This window comes from Dunckerocampus dactyliophorus, chromosome 10 (assembly GCF_027744805.1).
Source record: "Dunckerocampus dactyliophorus isolate RoL2022-P2 chromosome 10, RoL_Ddac_1.1, whole genome shotgun sequence".
In the NCBI taxonomy this organism is placed as follows: domain Eukaryota; kingdom Metazoa; phylum Chordata; class Actinopteri; order Syngnathiformes; family Syngnathidae; genus Dunckerocampus; species Dunckerocampus dactyliophorus.
In genome coordinates this window covers 16,039,788-16,061,863 of record NC_072828.1, presented here as the reverse complement: position 1 = coordinate 16,061,863, position 22,076 = coordinate 16,039,788, and the positions used below count along the sequence as shown (strand labels likewise).

General features: G+C 40.6%; 1 protein-coding gene across 1 annotated transcript in view; it reads left to right on the top strand.

Annotated features, from left to right (window-relative positions):
- ncanb (neurocan b) overlaps positions 1–22,076 on the top strand; it is a 202,194-nt gene that overhangs the window by 751 nt on the left and 179,367 nt on the right. The window contains exons 2-3 of the mRNA XM_054789127.1: positions 90–248; positions 6,438–6,507. Coding sequence (XP_054645102.1) covers positions 6,461–6,507 — 47 coding nt within the window. The 5' untranslated portion in view covers positions 90–248; positions 6,438–6,460. The remainder of the gene's footprint in view (positions 1–89; positions 249–6,437; positions 6,508–22,076) is intronic.

The following is a 22,076-nucleotide window of genomic DNA, read 5'->3' as shown; positions in this document are numbered from 1 at the left end:
GCTAATGCAATTTACTGTGTCATTTAGCCATCATAATTCATTCATCCATCCATCCATCTATCAATTTTCTTCTGCGTACCATGCTCTAGGTCACAGGGAGTTAGAGCCTGTCTTAGCTGACTTCGGGCAAAAGGTGGACTACACCTTGGATCGGTCTCCAGACAATCATGGGCATATCTAGAGACAGGCAACCATTCACACCGCCACCGAGTGCGAATGCAACCCATGCTGCCTGCAACTGAAGGCAGGTGAGTCAACCACTAGATAGATCATCAGTGACCCCTTTCCAAGCGTGTCCCATTGTCTGGAACTGATGTCCACTTAAGTAAACTTCTATTTGTTTTCTTTATAAAGTTTATGGTGGACATCTTTTGTGTTGACATGATTGAGAAAGAGAATTTTCTTTGAAAAGGGTTAGTGACATGGCAGTGGAGATCATCCTTGCACACCAACTTGATGGATGATGTTGATGGCCGCACAGAAAGAAAAAATAAAAATAATAAATTTCTATTTTATTTTTTTGTTGTTTTATTTTGAAAAGTGGCCGGATTCTCTCTGTTTCATCCGTTTCACTTCACGCATGTCCATTTTGCGTGTGCTAACTTTCTCTTGCCGCACAGATAGACTACTACTGTATTTTTACCATTTTTCTTTCACCTCATATTTGGTGTCAAATGCTGATACTATGTGGGAATGCATAAAGGTAAGTTTTGATGACTTATTGAGTGCTAATGTGCACATTTGTCTCAAGTTAATTCATGCTAGCACACTGCCTTTTACCACACACGTCAAACAGCGATGTAATAATCTCTCTGGAAAAACGTGGCTGGAACTTGAACTGGTGGATGGTGGGTCGGCATTCATTTTGTGCTTTTAATTTGATGTTATTCATGTCTTAGTTTTACACAATACATAATAAATAAGATAAATTTGATCGCTATAATGTACGACACCCCCCCCCATGTGGAGACATGCATCAGTCCACATGATGTCCCACTGACACAAGACATATTTGTTGATGGAACACATATGCAGTCAGACTCATATCTTTATTTGAAATACATGTTTAAAAATAGTCACTGTATTTTCATTCACGTTTAAAATGTAGCACTTGCTGCTATTTGCTATGCCTGTTTATAAATGATTGTGCTTTACGCTGTATTTGTAAAAATGGAGTCGAATACAGCAAATCATTTGTAAGGCGGCATATCCTCCCTATTCATCAGTCTTTGCAATTAATATGGAAGATGAAAATCACAAGAGCAGTAGTTTCAGCGCAATATTTATTCATCTTCCATCCATCCAGCTTCTATGCCGCTTATCCTCACTAGGGTCACATGTAAACAAACGACCATTCACTCTCACGTTCATACCTATGGACAATTTAGAATCGCCAATTAACGCACAGAACGGGGTTTGCAAAACCTCAGGATAGCACCTGGTAAAACATGAAGTTTAGCCTTAATCCCTCTCACTTTCCTTAAACTGGGTTGAAACACCTCTGTGTATCTGTCAGATTTACAGATTAACAGATTTAGTTTTAGCTTTTTGATCCAATCTCTTCCCATCAAAGCTGGACCATTTCCTTCAATCACAAGCAGGTTTAGTATGTAACTCCCTCCATTACATTGCACTTTCACAGAAATGCTCCCTTTTACTCTCAATGACTGCTTACTATAGATCTTCAAAATGCAGTTCATAGGCATAAGTTTCACCTCCCTAAACCTGCATTTGTACAGTTTTTCAGAAATCAGTGACACAGCTGCTCACTTACATTTTTAGCCGTGTCTCGTTGATTCATACATACACAAAATAAGGTTTCACAATATCTGATTCACTGTCAGAAACAGTGTTCTCACCTTCAGTCTGTATTGAAAACAGTTCAACTGCTTCAATGTTACCTGACTGGTATTCAGTTACAAAGTCCAGTGTGTGAGCCGTCCCAACTTTTGGATGCTTTTCCAGCTTGTAGGGCTGTTCCACAGTCGGTGTTGGCGGCAAGGCGAGGTCCTCAGGCGGCGGTTTGGAAGACGAAGGCTCTCGTCTCGTCCCTCGATGGCGTTCACTGTTTTCATGGTTCTCCTCTTGTACTGTGGCATCCAGGTGTTTAGTCCACCTTGTGGGTTTTTCCTTGTTTCCGTCCGGTCGCGATCTGCAAGCCTTGGCAAGGTGTTATTTCTTCTTACACACATTGCATTCCGCCTCTTTAAAGCGACATTCATGGGGCTTGTGTCCTTTGCCAGTGCATTTATAACATGGCTTCCCAGTCTCATCTGTCTTTGGAGCTTGGCTCTTGGAAATGGCATTAGTCTTGAAGGACTTCTGTGACAATTGCTGTGCATTCTGTGCCAATCCCATATCATATGCTCCAGCCAGTGTTAACTCTTTCGTGTGGGCAGCATTGAACATGCGGTCACGGAGTTCTGCACTTTTGACTCTGCACACAAATCTGTCTCTCAGAGCATGATCTAAAAATCTTCCAAACATGCATGTAGCTGCTAGTTTTCTGAAAGTGACCATATATTCACTGATGGACTCGTCATCTCTCTGGTTCCTGCAGTTAAACTTGTATCTTTCTGCAAGGCAGTTTGTCTTCGGCACAAAATGCGTCCTCATGAACTCAATTAACTCTGACAACTTCTTCTCAGGCGGCTTTAGTGGCACACACAAGTCCATAAGCAGGTTGTGGTTCCTTCTTCCCACAAAAGTGAGGAAAATGGCTTTAGACCTGTCATCACTAAAAGTCAGTCTGTTTGCAACAAAATACCGTTCCCACATTTCCAAATAGGCTTCAAATCTTTCTTCATTTTCGTCGAAATGGAAGTCCTCATTTTTGCTAAAGCTGTCGCCATGATGCAATCTTCCCTCTTGCCTCGGTGGAGTCTTTGTAGTTTCCACAAAAAAAACTCTTTTCAACTTGAGAAAAAGCCCATCCTCGTCGCCGACTTTTGTTGCGTTCAAACAGAGATCTCGGGTAAGGATTCCTCAAGTGAAAAACGACAGAGAGCAAGGTGCTGGAAAACTTTATTGATGCCGTCAATTAGCACACTGTGCCGGTCTAGCAGCTTTTAGAACAATCCGGCGCCTCCTGTATCCAAGGTGCCCTCTAGTGACAAAAACATGTAACCACAGAGCATTTTCACTTGCTGATCTTTCAAACACTACAGCTGCAGTACAGCAGAACCGCGCCAGGACGAAAAGGCCCGGTCACATGAGTGAAATATGCGTGAGTGACTTAATAATTTCTTGTGTTGATCATTAAGGTTGATCATTGAAATTCAAACGAAGGTTTGAACTTTGAGAGTGTTTTAAAATAGAGAGAAATGTCAGAAAATGTTATTGCCTGTCGGAGATCAGTGTATAAAGTGTATGGTACGCGGCTTTCACTTATTGCAGGCTATTTTGGGAACCCCCGCGATAAACAAGGGAACACTATACACACTTTGCCTTGCTGTCATTCTGTCTCACATTGACAGCAGCTAGCTAGCTAGCTGGACCCATCTACCTAGCTTCGGGTCTGGTCAAATGTGTCTTTTTTTTTTTTTTTTTTTTTTTTTACCTCAAGGTAAAGACATTTTGTCTTTAAAACAAAAAAGCAATGCGGTTATTTCCTTATTTGTTCCCACACGGAAGCCACAAGCGGCTATCTCATTCATGGGGTACAAGGTAACTCACTTTTACTGCTGTTGAACAACTGCTCTTTTGTTATCATTGTAATAATGTCTTATCCTCAAGACACTAGTTGTGTTGTTTAACGTAAACACGTAGCGTGCCCAGCTTTAAGATAGTGACGTTATCACAGCTACCAGAAGCTCGCCAGCTGATTTTGAGGAGCTCGACAAAAAATATTTGCTTAAACTTTTATTTTGTTGTAACTGTTCAATCCAGACAAATGAGCACAAAATAGCAACATTAATAGTGCTGGAATTTGGATACACCTGCGCTATCATAAATCTGGACTCTCAATCTATACTGTTTTTGAGTTGAAAAGAACAGATTTCTACAAGAAAGATACTGAAAATATTATTATTATTTTTTTTGTTGTGCTATTTTGAACTGAAAAATAAATTCAACAATTCTGAAACATCCATCACATTAAATTCAGGTTTGTATCAAACAGTACAAAATTTGTGTCACACAAATAAAAAAACAGTCGAGTCAGTTGGCCCTGCCAACAAGGCGTTCCTTGTTTATTTTTGGTAACCCCAAGCCAATGGGTGGTATGAATAACCCTTTTCTTTGACCTGATGGGACAGGGACACTAATTATAGTTGTAAGCTAAAGGTTGGCATCCATCTTTGGAAGGAGGCATGAGAAGATGAGATGTCTCTCTTTTTGGGACAGCTGGTATTGTTTTGCTTCAATCAAAGACACTGTAACATAAATCTACGACTCTGAATCTGAAATTGACAGGTGAGCCTTCTTAGACAATGAAAAAATGCTGCGCTAACAGATACAGTTTGATTTTAAGCGTGATTTTAACATGTTAAAACCAATAGTAGAGAAAAAATATATATTTAAAGTGGACCTATTATACTAACTTTCGTGTCTTTGTACTGAGTTCTGGACTCCTATAGAGCAGCTACACACGATAACCCGCACAGAAAGCTTTCTAGATCTTCCAAACTCTGCACCTCTTCCTGCAGTGTTTCCTGCCTCCCAACCAAACGGTCTGTGGAATTTACTCCACCCCCGACCCTCCTCCAGGTACACCTCCTGCAGAGCCAACTCCGCTGTTATTGATCACACTCCCAAGCGCTCTCGAGGACTTCCGGACAGCTGCTGAACCCCTTTTGTCCGATTACTTACACAAAATAAACACTGTTAAGACACCGATCAATTGTTACTTACAGCTTGCTCTTCTGACTCTTCAACGCCACCAAGTAACGTTAGAAAGGCTTCGGACTTCAGCAACATTTTGACGGATAGTCCAGCTTCGTATTGGCCCATGTTCACAAAACAGTCCCATGTGAAATGCCGTTGACAGATGAGCATATTTTTCTCTTGCTGACCAGGAATCAGCAACTCCAACCACTTCAGCCTGATGCTTGCCTCTTTAGGCACACCCGAACAAACATTTCCTGGGAGCCATTGCTCGACGTGCTAACACCGTGAAGAGAGCAAAGCATACTGGGGGTGCTGGGTATGCCAATATAAGGAAGTCCGGGCTGCATTGATGTCAAAACACAGCGTGCAGAGCCGTCCAAAACTGCTTTCAGGGCTCACTTCCAAATACGCAAACCTCATTATCTGACATGTTGGCATCTTTTAACACAAGAATACAACATTGTAAGAGCATTTATAGGTCAGAAAAGAGGAAAGGCGTAATAGGTCCCCATTAACGTTAGGTTTGCTCAGTGGAACACATGGTTAAGGTGGATTTAGATCAGGGGTGTCCAAACTGCTGCCCGGAGGCCATTTGTGGCATGTGACTCGTTGTACAAACAATATGAAAATGTTTTTTTTCAGCATTGTTATTTAAAAATGTATTTAGAAAAAACATATATTCATATATCAAAGTGTACCCCCGGCATCCTTTGCTTTTTCTGTATGCGGCCCTTGTTGGAAAAAGTTTGGACACCACTGATTTAGATGATCTGTCTAATGATTAAACACAAGCTCAGCTGTCTAAAGCCACAGATGGCATCTGCTCTAAACAGTATGTGGGAGAATTAGAGGGACATAATGCATCCTCATGCTTGTAAATGATCCAATTGAGGAGCGGGAAAAAGCAGGAAATGGGGGAAGAAAAAACATGAGACACATCTGCCAAACCGCCGCAGCAATTAACCCAGGATTCTTTTTTCCCCCCTTCCGTCTCCTGGCAGAGATCCCCCGTTCAGCTCTGTGGTGAAATTTTCCGCTCCAGTTTGAGTGTGGTTCTTTAATTAAATCATTAAAAAGCAGAGCATTTGCACAATACGCTCCACTGCCTTCATTACAAAGCATATTCACTTCACTCAGCATGAGGGAGGGATTTGATTCTTTTGTCTGTAGCTCTCAAGGAGCTCACTTTTGTCTTGCCTTGTAAAGGTGGCAACGCATGCTATGATTTGCCACTCTTCTTTATTTTTTCAAGCTGCTGTGCCTATGAGAGGAACAAACAAATTATCAATTTTGTTTTGTTAACATAGCTAAAGATTGCTTAGTAAGTTTAAAAATACAAGTACAATCTGTCCCTCCCTCTTTTGTCTTCTATGGTTTGAAGTTACCAAAACAAATCAGTAGAAAATATTGACTTGGTATGAATGTGTTACATTCTGTCCTTTTTCAGACGATGTTCTGCTTAGCCCAGACTTTCAAATAGATCCTCTTCTTTAAGGTTGTCTGCGCTTCTTTTTTTTTTAAAATCCTGTCATCCTACACAACCTGCATCCTGCACAGGTAAACCCATCCTCCCAGCCCCGCTTAATCTCCTTGTTTCACTTTCTTCACAGCGAGACACCTTGTGAACACGAGCATGAAAGCTGAACTTCACAGGCCCCTCTCTCTGCCTCCTCCCTCAAGGTAAAAACCAGTACTCAACACTATTTTTGGTCTTTGGTACTTTTTCTGTGATGTGGATTCACCACTATGGGATGTAACAAATCAATTTGTTTTCAATTCTTACAGGGGAAAAAAAAATAATCCAGACTTGCACTTCTTCTTTCTGCAATTTTTAATGGGTGCATTTTATTGTCTTTAATCAATGTAAGCTTTAATTAACCAACAACTCCTTGAAATGCCAATTTGCAAATTGCTTCAGAGCATGTTTGGCATACAGCATACTAACTAAAATGATACTGGAGTAACAAAGTATTAACTTTAGGGGCGTCATGAGACACCCAGCTCATGAGACGATACACGAGATTGAGTCCCAGAGAACGAAATGAAATTTTAACATTATTAAAAAATAATTATTTTAAGAAAACAATGCAGGCGCATTTTGAAATGTTTATTGATATTATTGTCAACATTTTGAGACCAAATTAACTCGCTGACTTGTGGACATGTGGAATTGTGAAATGAATCATGTGATGTATTCCATTGTAATTTGCATGCATGTTCAAATTAAATTAAACCAAACCAAATCAAACCACTTCATTCAAGCGTTTCACGGCGCAAACACACGCAGAGGGGTTGAAAACAAGCACAGAGTCAACCTTCTTCCTGCCTGTTTGGAGGCGAGAGAAGAGGAAAACAGACACGATTTTTGATAAACGTAAAAAATTTGCTCCAAAAATTTGCCTCGGTTGGCATACATTTTCCAGTTAACATACAACATGGTACGCGTTTTGTCATGTTAATACATTGTCTGAGTCCAACTGTGTTTCTTAATGTATTTTAAGCACAAAACGTCCTTGTTAGCAGCCTATTAGCTTGCCAACACACTGAAACAGGAACCAGAAGTCATCTCTGTTGTCTAGCTATGATGTCATGAACAGTTGACTCTGTAGTTCTTTGCTAACTAACACAGTTACGACACAAGCCTCTGCTTTTGATCACGGCAGCACAATAACCAACAATACTGTAGAACTAAAAAAGTTAGTGCCAGCAATTTAATAAAGAAGGTAAGAAACACTACTGAAGTCCAGAAATAACGCATTGCAGAACACAAAGGTGGTACAAAAGTGGCTCTCGCTGCCACATTACCGTCTTTGTCGACAATCACATCTTCAATCAAGGTAAAAGTGATGTTAAATGTTCATTTGTCCCTTTCATTCCTCATTTATATGCATTTAGGAGTGTTTTATGCATGTGAAACTCTAATTGTAAAAGTATAAAAACGTGTTTTGTGTTAACTTTTTTGGCTTTCTGGAATGGATTAATTGGATTTACATGATTTCTGATGGGAAATCAGTGAAAATATTTTTATTTTATTTTATTTGTATTGCCTCAATATATCTTCATATAGTGGCTCCTGCTTGAATAGCAGCTGTGCTCACTGGGCATGTTGTCCATTTAAAAAAAAAAAAATGAATGCCACATTTCAAACAGATGCCTTCTTTTTGCCCCCCAGAAAAAAATAACAGATTACTAAGACGTGTGACACCCCCATGTATCACGGTAGACGTCTTTCCCACAACACACACTGCCTGCACAGTAGACATTGCATCTGTAAATGCTGTTTACGTAAAGTTTAAAAAAGGAGTGCCGTAAAAGAATTGGGGATTGAAGAAAATAATAATATGCTCTGTTTGCTGCTATATAACATTCATTAGTAAAATGTGTTTTTCCACTAACTCCACAATAATATCTTCATAATAATTAGTTTTTCACTGACAAGTGCAGGCTGTGACTGCAGATTAAATGATTATAAGAAACTAGTCTACTGTACATTCTTTATAAACAAAACAGCTTCCTCTTTTGAAAGTCCACAATTTTGGAACTTTTTTTCGGTTGTTGTGCTCAGTGAAAACAACAAAATAATGAAACAAAATTTAGTTTGCATGCGTTTCTGTTCATCATAAAACATGGGGGCACATGATACTGCGTTGTCAAATCAAGAGGTCACTTTTTAGAACTTCATTATTTTCGTTCACTGTCATCAACCTGAGCAGCTGCAGCACACAGCTGTTTAGAACATTAGCGACTGAACATCGTGAGCATTTAGCTGCTAAAGAGCCAGATGTTTTCCTCCAGAGTCGATGGAGATAAAGGCCTACAAGTAAAACAAAATAGCTCTTCTAGATTTTTCACTCCGCATATATCAGTATTACCATTTTTCTGTAATGTGGATAAACATATTAAAAGAGGCACGACAATATCCCCAATATTCCAGCCGATTGTTTTTGTCTTTTGCAAGCCTGTTAATTAAACCATCAATTATGTTATGTTAAAAAAATCCAACACAATTAGAAAGCTAATCTATTTCCAGAGAATTGACTGAAAAGGCCCCACCCAGAACAAATAGACAGAAAGAAAACAAGTCTTTATCGTCTTATTGTCAACTATATTATAATTTATTTTTATTAAGTCACATGTTACTGTTACTTGTTACTATTTTCAAATTCGAATAAAAAATAAATCCATTACTTTCATAAGTTGGACATCCACTCCACCGCAAACTTGCAAATTTTGTTTTTTTTCTCTGCTTTAAATTGTAAATAATATCAGATTTTATATGGTAAGTTAAATAGCTTAAAGCGGCTTGGTGGCGCTATCTGCAGGGGAAATAAAGAGTGCTACAGCTGTGAATCCAGCAGACGGTGCCCTCTCACAAGGTTTTTTAGCGGGAAGACGCTTTGACAAGATTTCATGTTGTGCAACTGCTGTTTTGGAAGTACACTACCGTATAGTGTCTGCCTGTAATTGTTTTTCAATGTGTGAAGCTAAATTTAAAATGTATGAAATAACTGTGAGAGGCATATTTTAGGGTTTACAACACATGTGTCAAACTCGTGCCCTGGAGGGCCGAGACGCTGCTGGTTTTCTCTCCAACCAGTTTCTTCAGCAGGTGATTTAATTGATGAGCTCCTTCTCTCAAACTGAAGGTGTTGATCATTAAAATTACCTGCTTTAGTGACTGGCTGGAAAGAAAACCTGCAGTGTCTTGACCCTTCATGGCACGAGTTTGACACCCCTGGTTTACAAGATCAAAAATATAATTTTTTAGGGCTTTTTATGTGTGTGTCCAATATTCAATTTTTTTTTTTTTGCTATTTATGTGTCTGGGAATGTAAGCTCTACTGTATTTGTGCATTTAATACAAAGTCAGGGCATGTTTTACTGTATTGCGATGACAACAGGTCAGTGAAAATGTTAATGACATAATATTAAAATAGATTTTTTGGCTACAATATTTCCTTAATTAGAGACCTGCACTCCAATGGACGTTTTTGAATAAATAAACACCACACCTCGAATAGATGCCCTCTGCCAAGGAAAAAATAAAAGGTGTCCTTTAGTTTTACCTGCACTTTATACATGGCATCTATAAAGCTGAAGGTTACATTTGAGTTTAAAAATTCAGTGCCAGAAGACACACATAACAAAAGAACACAGAAAATAAAATATTCATTTGTGGTCTGGTGTCAAAAAATATATATAAAATTATACTGCATATACACAATATGATATTTATTATACTTCATATTACAGTGGAATATATATTTTAGTTATTTATTTATTGGGCAATGTGAAAATATAATGCTTATATGTTGTATTATTATTAAAAAAAAATCTTACTCCTCATAGACGCCTGCTACTCAGTCGCTGAGTAAACTCCTTCAGCCATTATAATAGGAGATACGATATTATTTGAAGTCAAAGGGATGTCTTTTCAGGCATCAACATCTTGTCTAAATCTCAACAGAGCTCGCAAAATGAGAGCTTACTCTCTAGCCTTTTTCACACAGAGGTCCCGCAAAAAGTGGTGCATCACAGCCATAAACGTAGATTGCACAATTATTTTCCTGTGCCTTTTATACAAAATGTAGTAAGGCGGGCAGAGACAATGGCCTTCAACAAAACAGGGCAGGAGAAATGCGTGTATGGTGTTAAACATCACACCCCAATCCAGGCAATTCCCTTTCATACAGGTGGCACCCCTGTCATGGAAAATTGCTTGGTCAACTACATCCACCTATTCCGTGATGGAATCAAACTTTTAGAGGCAGTGTGAACGAATTTATGCACTACTTTCATCGTCTTTGAATGAGTTTAATATGTTCAACATGATTTCAGAGAGGTTAGCACACAGGCCACACAGTCTGGAGATCGGGAAGACCTGGGTTCGAAGCTGTGGAGTTTGCATGTTCTCCCCCTGTGTGCGTGGGTTTTATCCGGGTACTCCGGTTTCCTCCCACATTCCAAAAACATGTATGTTCGGTTAATTGGCAACTCTAAATTGTCCATAGGTATGAATGTGAGTGTGAATGATTGTTTGTGCACTGCGATTGGCTGCGACCAGTCTGGGGTGTACCCCGCCTTTCGCCCGAAGTCAGCTGGGATAGGCTCAAGCATACCCCCACAACCCTAATTAGGATAAGCGGCATAGAAAATGGATGGATGGATGATTTTAGAGAGCCGTATGAACCCGTATGAACACTCTGTATAATCTGAGAAGCCCTGACTACCTTGGCGTGATTCGCTGGCAATTAAAAGGAGAGGGGAACATTTCTGGTAGGCTCCTTTTAAAGCCTCTCGTTTGCTGTTCAGTAGTGCTGACAGATAGCGTGCATGCGGCTGATAGGGTCAAGTAGTGCTGACAGATGTGTGGATGTACTTGTGTGTCAGGTTAGTTGTTTTCTGTACAGCGGAGCTCGTACGTTCTTGATGGGTTTAGGTGTACTGCCTGCTTGCGCACCACTGTGTGCGTGTGTGTTGATGTGTTGCGCTCCTGTCAGAGAGGCTGCCTCTTTAATCTGTGCCGACAGCTTTGTAATTGGACCGCTGCCTGAAGGGTGGGCTGCTGGATGTGTATTTGATAGCACAGCCACCACGGTGGAGAAATAATGGAGGTGGAGGATGGGTGTGTGCCTTTTTTTGGAGACCAGAGAGGCCCGAACGGGTCCTTCACTCAGGCAACAGCATCATCGCGCTGCACCCCTGAGTGTTGCCCATCCCTCAGTGTGGTGATTGAGTGTCTGAATGACAGCCGTAAGAGCTTCCGGGATTTTCCATTTCAAACGCATTTCACTTTCAATTCGTTCTCATTGTGTGTCCAGCTCTCCATAATATGTTCTTCAGATACAAGGCCTTCCCTTGAGAACACTGCATAGGAGATGAACTCCCCAGACACACGGTGTGCTGCTCAGAATGGCAATTTGCCTTTTGGAAATCAGCCTGGGGTACCATTGTGTATTCTGTGATTGAGTTACCCCAACAGCACTCCACACTCCACAGCCCGCGTATACACACCACCTGTGCCTCCACGATTCCTTCACTGTCACCCTTCACTGTTAAAGGTGCATTTACACTTGTGATTCCATACTGTGGCCTGGAACAAAAATTAAAAAAAAGTACTCGGTACTGCATTTTGGTTTGGTTCGCATCGTGTGCACACTTTAAAAAACAATTTATCGTCACTTTTACCTTGATTGAAGACCTGGCGATAATGAGCAGCGAGGTAGGAGAAGAGCGATCCACACAGTTGTCACCTTCATACTGTGCTATCAGTTATTTAATTCAATAGTGTTTCCCACATTCTTAAGCAAAATGCTGGCACTAAAACTTTGTTTGGTTCATTTGTGGATTATTTTGCAGCCGTGATCAATAAGAAAAGCAGAGACTTGGGGCTAAGAACTGAAGAGTCAACTCTTGATGTCATAGCTGGAGCTTAAAGGGGACCTATTATGCTTTTCCTCTTTTCTCACCTATAAATGTTACAATGTTGTATTCTCGTGTTGAACGATGCCAACGCATCAGATAGGGAGGTTTGTGCATTTGGAAGTGAGATCTGAAAGCAGTTTTGGACGGCTTTGTACGCTGTGTTTTACAGAGTTTTTTTTAACACCGAGCTCCATAGACGTCAGTACAACCTGGACTTCCTTATATGGGCATGCTCAGGCAAAAGCTGTAGGCCTGCTAAAGAAATTTGTCAGCAATTTGATAAAGAAGGTGAAAAACACGATTGAATTCAAGAAGGAACTCTTCACAAAGTACAAGTCCCTTATACAGACATTTATATACATTATACATGCATTTTTTTGGTAGACAGCAGAATTCATGGTTCCATTTATCACAGCAAGTCTTCCAAGTCCTGAAGCAGCAAAACAGCCCCAGACCATCACGCTACCACCACCATATTTTATTGTTGGTATGATGTTCTTTTTCTTTACACCAAATGTAATGGGACACACACCTTCCAAAAAGTTCAACTTTTGTCTCGTCAGGCCACAGAGTATTTTCCCAAAGGTCTTTGGGATCATCAAGATATTTCTGGCAAAATTGAGACAAGCTTTAAAGCACAGATGTCAAACACAAGGCCCGGGAGCCAGATGTGGCCCGCCACATCATTTTATGCGGCCCGCGAAACCCTGGGAATAATGCATGTCAATAATGTACTTTACCTTTGTCCTTCTGAACGTATTTGATCTGTCATTTTGACAGAAAAATTGTACTGCATGCAGTACTGCAAGCATTTTTCAAAAAGAAATACTTGAATGTCTGCTTGTCACCATGACATTCTCACTTCACTTCTCATTTCAAAGCAAGTTATCCATCAAAACATCAAAGTTAGTAAAAATCTAATAATCAAATGCACGGGCAATTGTGTAATAATATCATGAGGTTATATTCATATTTCTATTCATATATACTGACAGTTACAAGTGGCCCTCCAAGGGCAGCTGTAACTACGATGTGGCCCTCAATAAAAATGAGTTTGACACCCCTGCTTTAAATAGATAGTTCGGCTTTTTGGACATAAAGTTGTATGACATCCTCACCATCAGTGTACAGTGTTCCCTTGGTCTATTGTGGTTCATCTTTGGCAGATTCTTTTAGTGCTTCTTGTTTGTAATTACAGTGTATGAACGCTGTTACAGACCGAGCGTGGCCCTTTAATAAGAATTGCATTGTGGGAAGTTGAGTGTCTCTCTCTCTCTCTCTCTCTCTCTCTTTCCTTCCTCATCTGTCTGCACCACCCATTGTGTTCTGCTTCCTGATTGGCAGTAGGCCATTGTCAATCAATCTCCTTCGTGCCGCCCTGCCATGTCTCGCTAGCTTGCTTGCTTGCTAGCTTGCTAGCTTGTAAATGAATCTTCGGTTCGTCTGCAGCAATATGTTTTAACAAGGATACAAAAACGCTACAGTACAGCAGAACGGCGCCAGGACGAAAAGGCCCGGTCACAGGAGTGAAATATGCACGAGTGACTTAATTTCTTGTGTTGATCATTAAGGTTGATCATTAAAATTCAAACGAAGGTTTAAAGTTTTGTTGAGAGTGTTTAAACAACAGAGAAATGTCAGAAAATGTTATTGCCTGTCTGAGAAAAGTGTATAAAGTGTATGGTGAGGGGTTTTACAGCCTTAAAACATATATAATAATAATAACAAGTGCAGTTCTACTACAAATGCGTAGAAATGCGTGTATGGTGTTAAACATCACACCCCAATCCAGGCAATAACAAGTGCAGTTCTGGTCGGATTTCTGTGCCAAGGAACGTAGGTCATTTAAGTAGAGTTTGGCTTCTCAAAACAGTATGCGTTCAAAAGAGTAGTACATTTGCATGGAAAAAAAAGACCTCATAAATTGCTCTGCGTTATATTTGTCTCTCGCCATATCCCTGCACACTGTCGCCTCTCCATTCTTGTGTATGTGATGAAGGCGCCTGCATCTTCTTCCGTGACGGAGCACCACGGCCATCTTGTTTACGTATGTGTTCCACAGCGAAAGAAGGAACAAGGGGTTTGTTAGCGCTAACTATTCTTCCTTTGTTGTTATGCAATTTCTTGGAAGAATGTCCTCCTTGCCATACACATAAAGTCTTTCCATCGATGGTGGCACTTTATGCCACTCAGTGCAGCAGAAACACTCCATTTCTGTCGGCATCAGTGTTGCCACAGTTACTAAGAAAAAGTAATCCGATTACTGACTACTGATTACTGAACTAAAAAGTAACTTAGTTACTTTACAGATTACTTTATTTAGAAAGTAACTAAATTACATTACTAGTTACTTTGTCAGTTACTTACAGCTGCTGCCTGCAACACTATCCTTCACCACAGAACGACAACAGGTCTTATTAACACTATTTTTATTGGTGCAACATCAGCAATGTATATATAATGTTGAACCTAAATAAAAAATCAAAAATGAATGTTTTTATTTAAGAAGAAGTCTCACTTGCCATCAGCTTAACTCGGACATCTGTTTTATGAAAATGTAAAAAAAAATATAGGCTCCAGCATGCCCCCGTGACCCTAATGAGGATGAAGCGGTATAGAAAATGGATGGGTGGAATATATACAGTACATGTAATAATAAATTTTCTACTGATCCAGTGGAGCGTCACTCCCATATAACTTCTGTTGTTCGACATCCAAAGATCAACAGTAGTTGACACAAACTCGACATCATTCATCGCAGTCTTGATATTACGTTCCATTTCAGCATACTCGTGCTCCAGATAGGATGAAAATGATGTTCTGTGCGGAAGCTCAGCTGTGACAGTAGTGGGGATCTTCTGTATAATGGCACAAAACGACGGTGTGTCAACCGTGTTCAGTGGCAACATTTCCTCCACGATGTACCGTGCAACCAACCTCTTCAACTCCCCTCCACTTACTGATTTTTCACCGAAGTCCAGTTTCTGTTGTTTGAGTGGCATCGGACCTGCTGCACTCGTAAGCTCTCCTTTTTGCTCCATCAGTAGGAACTTGACTGTGCCGTGCTGCGAGTCCAAATGTTTCTTCAAGTTTGATGTTGTGTTATTGAAGGCAGATAAGAGTTTGTCTCCAGGACAGAGTGTACAACGAACCGCAATATTCCTATCTTTGTTGGACACCAACTCGAAGTAGTGACTGTATTTCCACCTAGCAAAAGCCGAGCTCCCTCCTGCCGCCATTGTTGTTGACACACGTCACTCGCCGCCGTTACAGCGGCAATGATGGCTTTCTATTTGTTAAAAAACAGTAACGCAAAGTGGCTTTATAAGTAACTTCAGATACTTAAGATAAGTAACTTCAATCAGATTACTTGTTTTGAAATAGTAACGCTTTAAATTACTCGTTACTCAAAAAAGTGGTTACGCAAGAGTAACGCGTTACAAAGGAACGTGTTACCAACATCACTGGTCGGCATGGCTGGCAACCTCCACATTTACAACACCAAGTCATGTCGGTGTAATGACCTGCCCCCCATCTGCTACGAAGTTTCACTCTCTCTTCTTGCGAGCTCATCCTCCTATATTCAGGCTCAAAAGGTTAAGGTTCTGGATCCTGTCCAAAAGTAGTCGTCAACGGCGGTTCTCAATTAATTGTGCCATGATTAGTCGTAGCAAACAGACAAGCGCTTGACGGAAGTAGCGCTGGTTCCTATCTATGGGCTATATGAAATCAGTGCGCCAGGAAAGAAGTTATAAATTATCAAAATATGGCAAAATACTGTAAGTATTGCATATTATCATGAATGTACCTGTCACAGCATTTATATAAAACCATTAAACTATGTCCCATGACGTGCATTGTTAGCTACCCTCATGCTAACTATTTTTCTCTCTTTAGAATGCACAGAAAAGGGAAAGACGTGTGCTCATGTTTTACGTAAGGATTGTGGATGATGGGCAAAATTCCCCCCAAAAAGTTCAGTTTCCCTCTAATTGCAATAATGAACAAGGTGTCATCCTCATGGAGTAGCTTTAATCATTGAAATGCATTAAAGCACACAAACACAGAGCCATTTTGTAGCCCCTCGTAGATGCTTTTATCCCAGATGAGCTTGTGCATTCCTCATTAAATAACCTGTGTTTTGAATGGTTTAGTTTCTAGGGTCTAAATGAGGTTAGAAGAGGATTTTGACAACAAAAGAGGCCATCTTCTTACTGGATTCTCAGAGGACATTTGTCTCTGTTGTTCTGGCATTGTTAGGCTGGATAGTGAAGTTTCACAAGGCTTGTTTTTATTTCATTTGTAACACTCTGAGGAACTGTCTCACTCCGCAAATGTATCTTTATCTCATAGTGTTATCCTAAATAAACCTGTTCAACCATATTTCCAAACCAAAACGAAATTATTGAATTATTATGACTATGTTCCTCTTTTCAGATGTTCCTTCCAGTGTGCAGGTGCTATAGCGTCCAAACTCAATTACCGCAGAAGTGAATGGGAATGTTCTCCAGCAAAGCAATACATCAATGTCACACCGGGCCGAGATCTACTGGTGGAATATGATTTTCTCATGTTCGCTTGAAATAAGTTCCCAACTCGTAGAAATGAAAACAAACTGCTATTTCTTGCCAGCCACGGCCCATTTACCAGGTGGTGGATGGAAAATTGATTAAAAAAAAAAGAGAGTGCAATAATGTGATGTAATGCTCACCTGCAGGATGTACTTTCGGGAAGAAATGCTTGCTCCACAGAATACCAGCGACATTAAAGATGAAACCTAACTTCATATTCCATATCAGCGAGCACATTTAAAAAATGTGAACGTCAACGAACGTGAAATAATATTAATACTAATGATAATAATATGGTAATCGTCGCTTCTCACTGCTGGCAAAGCCTGAGTGGAACAAAGTCCAGCCCCTATCGAGAAGACTGGTTCCAGACCCTTTGCTGTGCGTTGAGGTGAGTCCGACTATATCTAGCCGGAACTTCTCAACCCTTGTGCACCAACTCAGGCTCTTTCCCTACCGGAGAGGAGACATTCCACGTCCCAAGAGCTAGCTTCTGTAGCCAAGGATCAGACTGCCAAGGTCCCCGCCTTCGGCTGCCACCCAGCTCACTCTGCAACCGACCCCTTTGGCCCCTCCCATGTGTGGTGAGCTCATTGGAGTCAGGACCCATGTCGTCTCTTCGGGCTGTGCCCAGCCGGGCACCATGGGTGTAGGCCCGACCACCAAACGCTCGCCATCGTGCCCCGCCATCATGCCCGATGACCACAACTTGCTCGTGTCTGGTTCAGTTGGTACTATTTAATTTATAAGGCGTGTGGTACTAGACCATGTGTAAAGTGCCTTGAGATAGCTTTTGTTGTGAATTGACACTACATACTGTAAATAACACTGATTTGAAACAGAATTGAATGTGTAGTTGCATATTTGTTTTATTTTTCATTTTCTGGGACAAAAAAACTAATTATTAGGGAATTATTTTGTTTGTCAGTCAAGAGATGCCTTGTTACCAGCGTTGTATGCTCACGTGCAGCACTTATTTCTGATCTTCTCTTCTGATCTTCTCCGTAGTCGTAAGAAAAATGCCTACTACAGCAGTCAAGGAGATGAGAAGTTGGAATATTTGTCTAGAGCCGGGTATCATCAGCTTATCAATGGAACTGGATATTGAATTCTTGGAAAATGTGTCCAAAGAGGAGGTAAATGATGAATAAGAGAGGACCTAAAACAGAACCTTGAGGAATACTTGTGGTAAAAACGGAGGGTATGAACTGAATGTGGTTTGAAACTAAGAGAGTGGTGTTCCAGTGATGCGAAAAGAAGCCAGTCTTACAAGAAAATCTGCACTTAGAGTAGAATGAGAATATTGAGGCATCTAGAATCAGCTGCCCTGAACAGATGGCGTGACCTTGACGACAGCTGTCTCTGTGTTATGAAAACCACAGAAACTGGATTGGAAATGTTCAAAAAGAGTATTGTCAGAGAGATGACGCACTGAAACTTATTTCTCCAATGTTTTTGACAGGAACGGTAAACTGGTAATAACAAAATCTACTACAAAAATACAAGTGTCTGCAGCAGGTTTTTTTGAGGACTGGGACAATTGCAGCTGTTTTCAGTTAAGATGTGACATGGCCGTAACTGAGAATTGTATCATATTGGTCATCAGTGGGGACATAGTATAAGAAAACACTAAACCATTAATTCCCAGTGTTGCCATTCAGATGCCGCACCAACTCTTTAAATAATAAATGAGACAAGAAGCAATGCTTGCCGACAGACATTTTCTACCTAAAAAGAGGAGAGTTATTTTCCTTGTGTTGTAAGACTAATGGACGTCTGGCAAGCTTAACAGTGTAGCGGCTGCCAGGTTGTGGAAATGTATGGTAATGATAGGAAGTTGGACCACTCTAATGAGCCTTGATCCCCACCTTGTGCCACCTTTAGCTGATTAATTGGCTCCCAGGAAAAAGCACCTGACAGCCCAACAGCCTATTAATAGTGATACACTTTGTTGAAAGTGAAGAAGTCCAACCTTCATGATGTTTTTTTTTCTTTAAAATCAACTCACTTCTCTTCCTAAAACAGATTGGCTACCAAATATGGTCGGCTTCCGTTTGAACCTTTGGTTACTGCTCACAGCGCTAAACTTGCTATTCCAAGCGCCTCAAAGCTACAAATGCATGCATTGATGTCCTTAAATGAGCCGGCAAAGATAAAAAGCATCAGGGCATAAACAACATATTCTTTGGCTCATTTTAAATGCACCCAGGCAAACACCTCACGCCAGGCCGTTATCCAGATGAAAAAAAAAAAGCTAAATGGGGTGAAACATGCTGTGAAGAGAGGCCTTGTATGCACACCCGATTAAAACAATGTTGATTTGACACAAAGTGCCGGGAGGTTGTCTGCGGTTAACAAGGCGGCACACACGCACACTCTCTCACACGCACACACAGTTCCCCCACTACTGGACTACAAAGAACACTACTGGTCCCACATGAATTGTGGATTCTTCTCTGCCAACTTTGTCCAGCTCTTTGCCTTTCACCTCTTCCTCTACTCCCCCCAAACGAAATCCCCTGTGACGTACTCTACTAGTCTCTTTCTTTTTTTTCCCTTCTTACATTTTGGCCTGTCAGCCTTCCTCTGGCTTTGTCTCGCCTTCTTATCACATCTGTCTTCTTATGCTGGATTCTTCTCACCATCCATTAGATGACTGGGCTTACTTTACTCCTCTTATATTCAGGTCAATGCGGTAATTCCCCTCATTTCCAAAGCACGAAGTGAGTTGCTTCCCTTCTTGCTCTGTTGCATTTACCCCCAAATGTGTCAAAGCTGTTGGGTGAAGCTGCTTTATGGCGGGAAAAAAAAAGAATCTCTCTGAGACTCTTCCCCTGTGAGTGCTGACATTTATTCTCCAATGACATCATTAGAGGAGGAAAAGCTGGAGGCGACCATATGGACTCGACGGCTGCTCAGCTCAGTCCATTATTTAAATAAACCACTCCGTGTGTTGTCATGTGCACAGTGTGTGTGCACGCATGTTGTGTGAGTGCACTTGATGGCCATAAAACATGACCAATATCACATCATTTGACCCTGTGTCAAGGCAAGGCAATTTACTTGCAGTACTGATTTTTTCGGACATGCAGTGGCAATGCAAGTATAAGAAGAACAACAACATCCCTTTTGCGGGTTTGAGACTCTTTCCTGTTAAAAGATCAGAAGGCGGATTTGTTTCAGTTGCGCATCAGCAGCTCATTTGAGCAGGTTATTTCCACAGCATAGGCATAAAGAAACATTTTTTTTTTTTAAATCTCTCTCTCTCCTCTCAGTGACAAGGGCAAGACTGACATGAAAAAGAAGGAAACTCACATATCCTCAGGCGAGCTAAAGTAGGAATAGGCCGTCAACATTAATACACTCGCTTCCCCTCTGGAACCTTAAATAAAATACGATTGATTGTGGTTGCTTTCGTGATGCAACTTCACGACTGTCGTTATTATTCTTGTCACTGACTTCTGTTTTCCATTGTTATCCGAAAACAACTACTCATCCAGATAATACAACTTTCTGTCACCTGCAACATGATATTAGATCCAATAAAAACAATGTATCTAAAATGTCAAGTTCATTTCCACATTATTTTCATTTTTCAAGTTATTTTAAGGCACTTTACATTACTGTATGGAGGAGGTCTAAAACAACACTCCTCATACATTAAAGAAAAAACAGCTGAACCCCACTTTGGTGATGGAGGAGGAAATACTTCTTTAAAGTATTTAAAGAAAAAAATCCTCAAACAGCACTGAATTGTATATGTTTTAATTGTCAGCTTGCATACTGTAAACATAATTAGTCAGTTTTGGCGTCTGATGTGACTTATAAAAGACCTTAAACTTCACTGGTCTTGGCTAGACTTAAAACGTTTATCCATCCATTTGTTATGCCGCTTCTCCTCATTCGCTGGAGCCTATCCCAGCTGACTTCAGGCGACAGGTGGGGTACACCCTAAACTGGTTGCCAGCCAATCGCAGGGCACATATAGACAAACAACCATTCACACTCACATTCATACCTATGGACAATTTAGAGTCTCCAATTAACCTAACATGCATGTATTTGGAATGTGGGAGGAAACCGGAGTACCCGGAGAAAACCCACGCACACACGGGGAGAACATTCAAACTCCACACAGAAATGCCCATGGGAGAATCAAACCCAGGTCTTCCCGATCTCCAGACTTTGACTGTGTGGCCAACATGCTAACCACTAGACCACCGTGCAGCCCTTAAAACGCCTATTGTAAATACAATAATTGTGTTATCAATATTATTTTCGAATGTATTTTTCTATTATTATTGTATTATGTATTGTATCCCTACTGGTGTAATGGCACACGCTTCTGCTTTTCATGGCCATTAAGGGCATCCGATGTTAAAAAGAAAGTCATAACTGTTCATGCGATAGACAGAGGGAAAAAAAGGGGGAAACTAAAACTCTACAATGTATTTTCTTTCTTTTATTTATTTATTTATTTATTGTAACACACCTTTTTTTCTTTACTTCCATCACTGCATATGCCATCTATCCACTTCTACACATTCTCGATTCTTTTGCTTTCTTCCTATTATGTGAACAAGTGCACAAACTATCAGTAATTGCTGAGGTAGGTATATACAATATATAACTTCTTAGAATATCTATACGTGTCGGTTTACAAAATATAAAAGCATCCTTTCATTTTTCAGTACGTGGCCCTCGATGGTCAGTTGGGATAGACTCCAGCTGACTTTTGACCCTGAATAGGATAAGCGCTAGTAAGAAGAATGGAGCGTGGGGTTCACTTGCAGGTCAGAGATATCAGATGCAGGAAATAAGATGATTAGAGATTGCAAAATCCATGCTGAACAGGTAGTCAGGATGACCCGACGGTCTGTACTACCGCTTGCCACTTCAGAGTGAGGTGGGCATAAGCGAGGTTGTCGCAAAGGACTGTGACTTCATCTGTTGATCAATCAGTATCGTTATCATACATTAGTGGTTAGTACCTATACATTTTATAATTTAAAATGTGTTTAACACGTGTGTGAGGCATATTCAGGGCTTCAACCTGGGTGTGCATTTAGATAAATATTTGTAGATTTATATTTGATGTACGTAATAGGCATTGTGTGTCAAGTACATTTTTGGCATTTACTTGTAGGCTTGGAATGTTGCTTCCACTAAAAGCGGGGATCTACTGTATACGTTTTTTTTCTTTTGTTTCATCTTTTTTTTTGCCTGGCATGTGTTTGTGTAAATTGTGTTTGT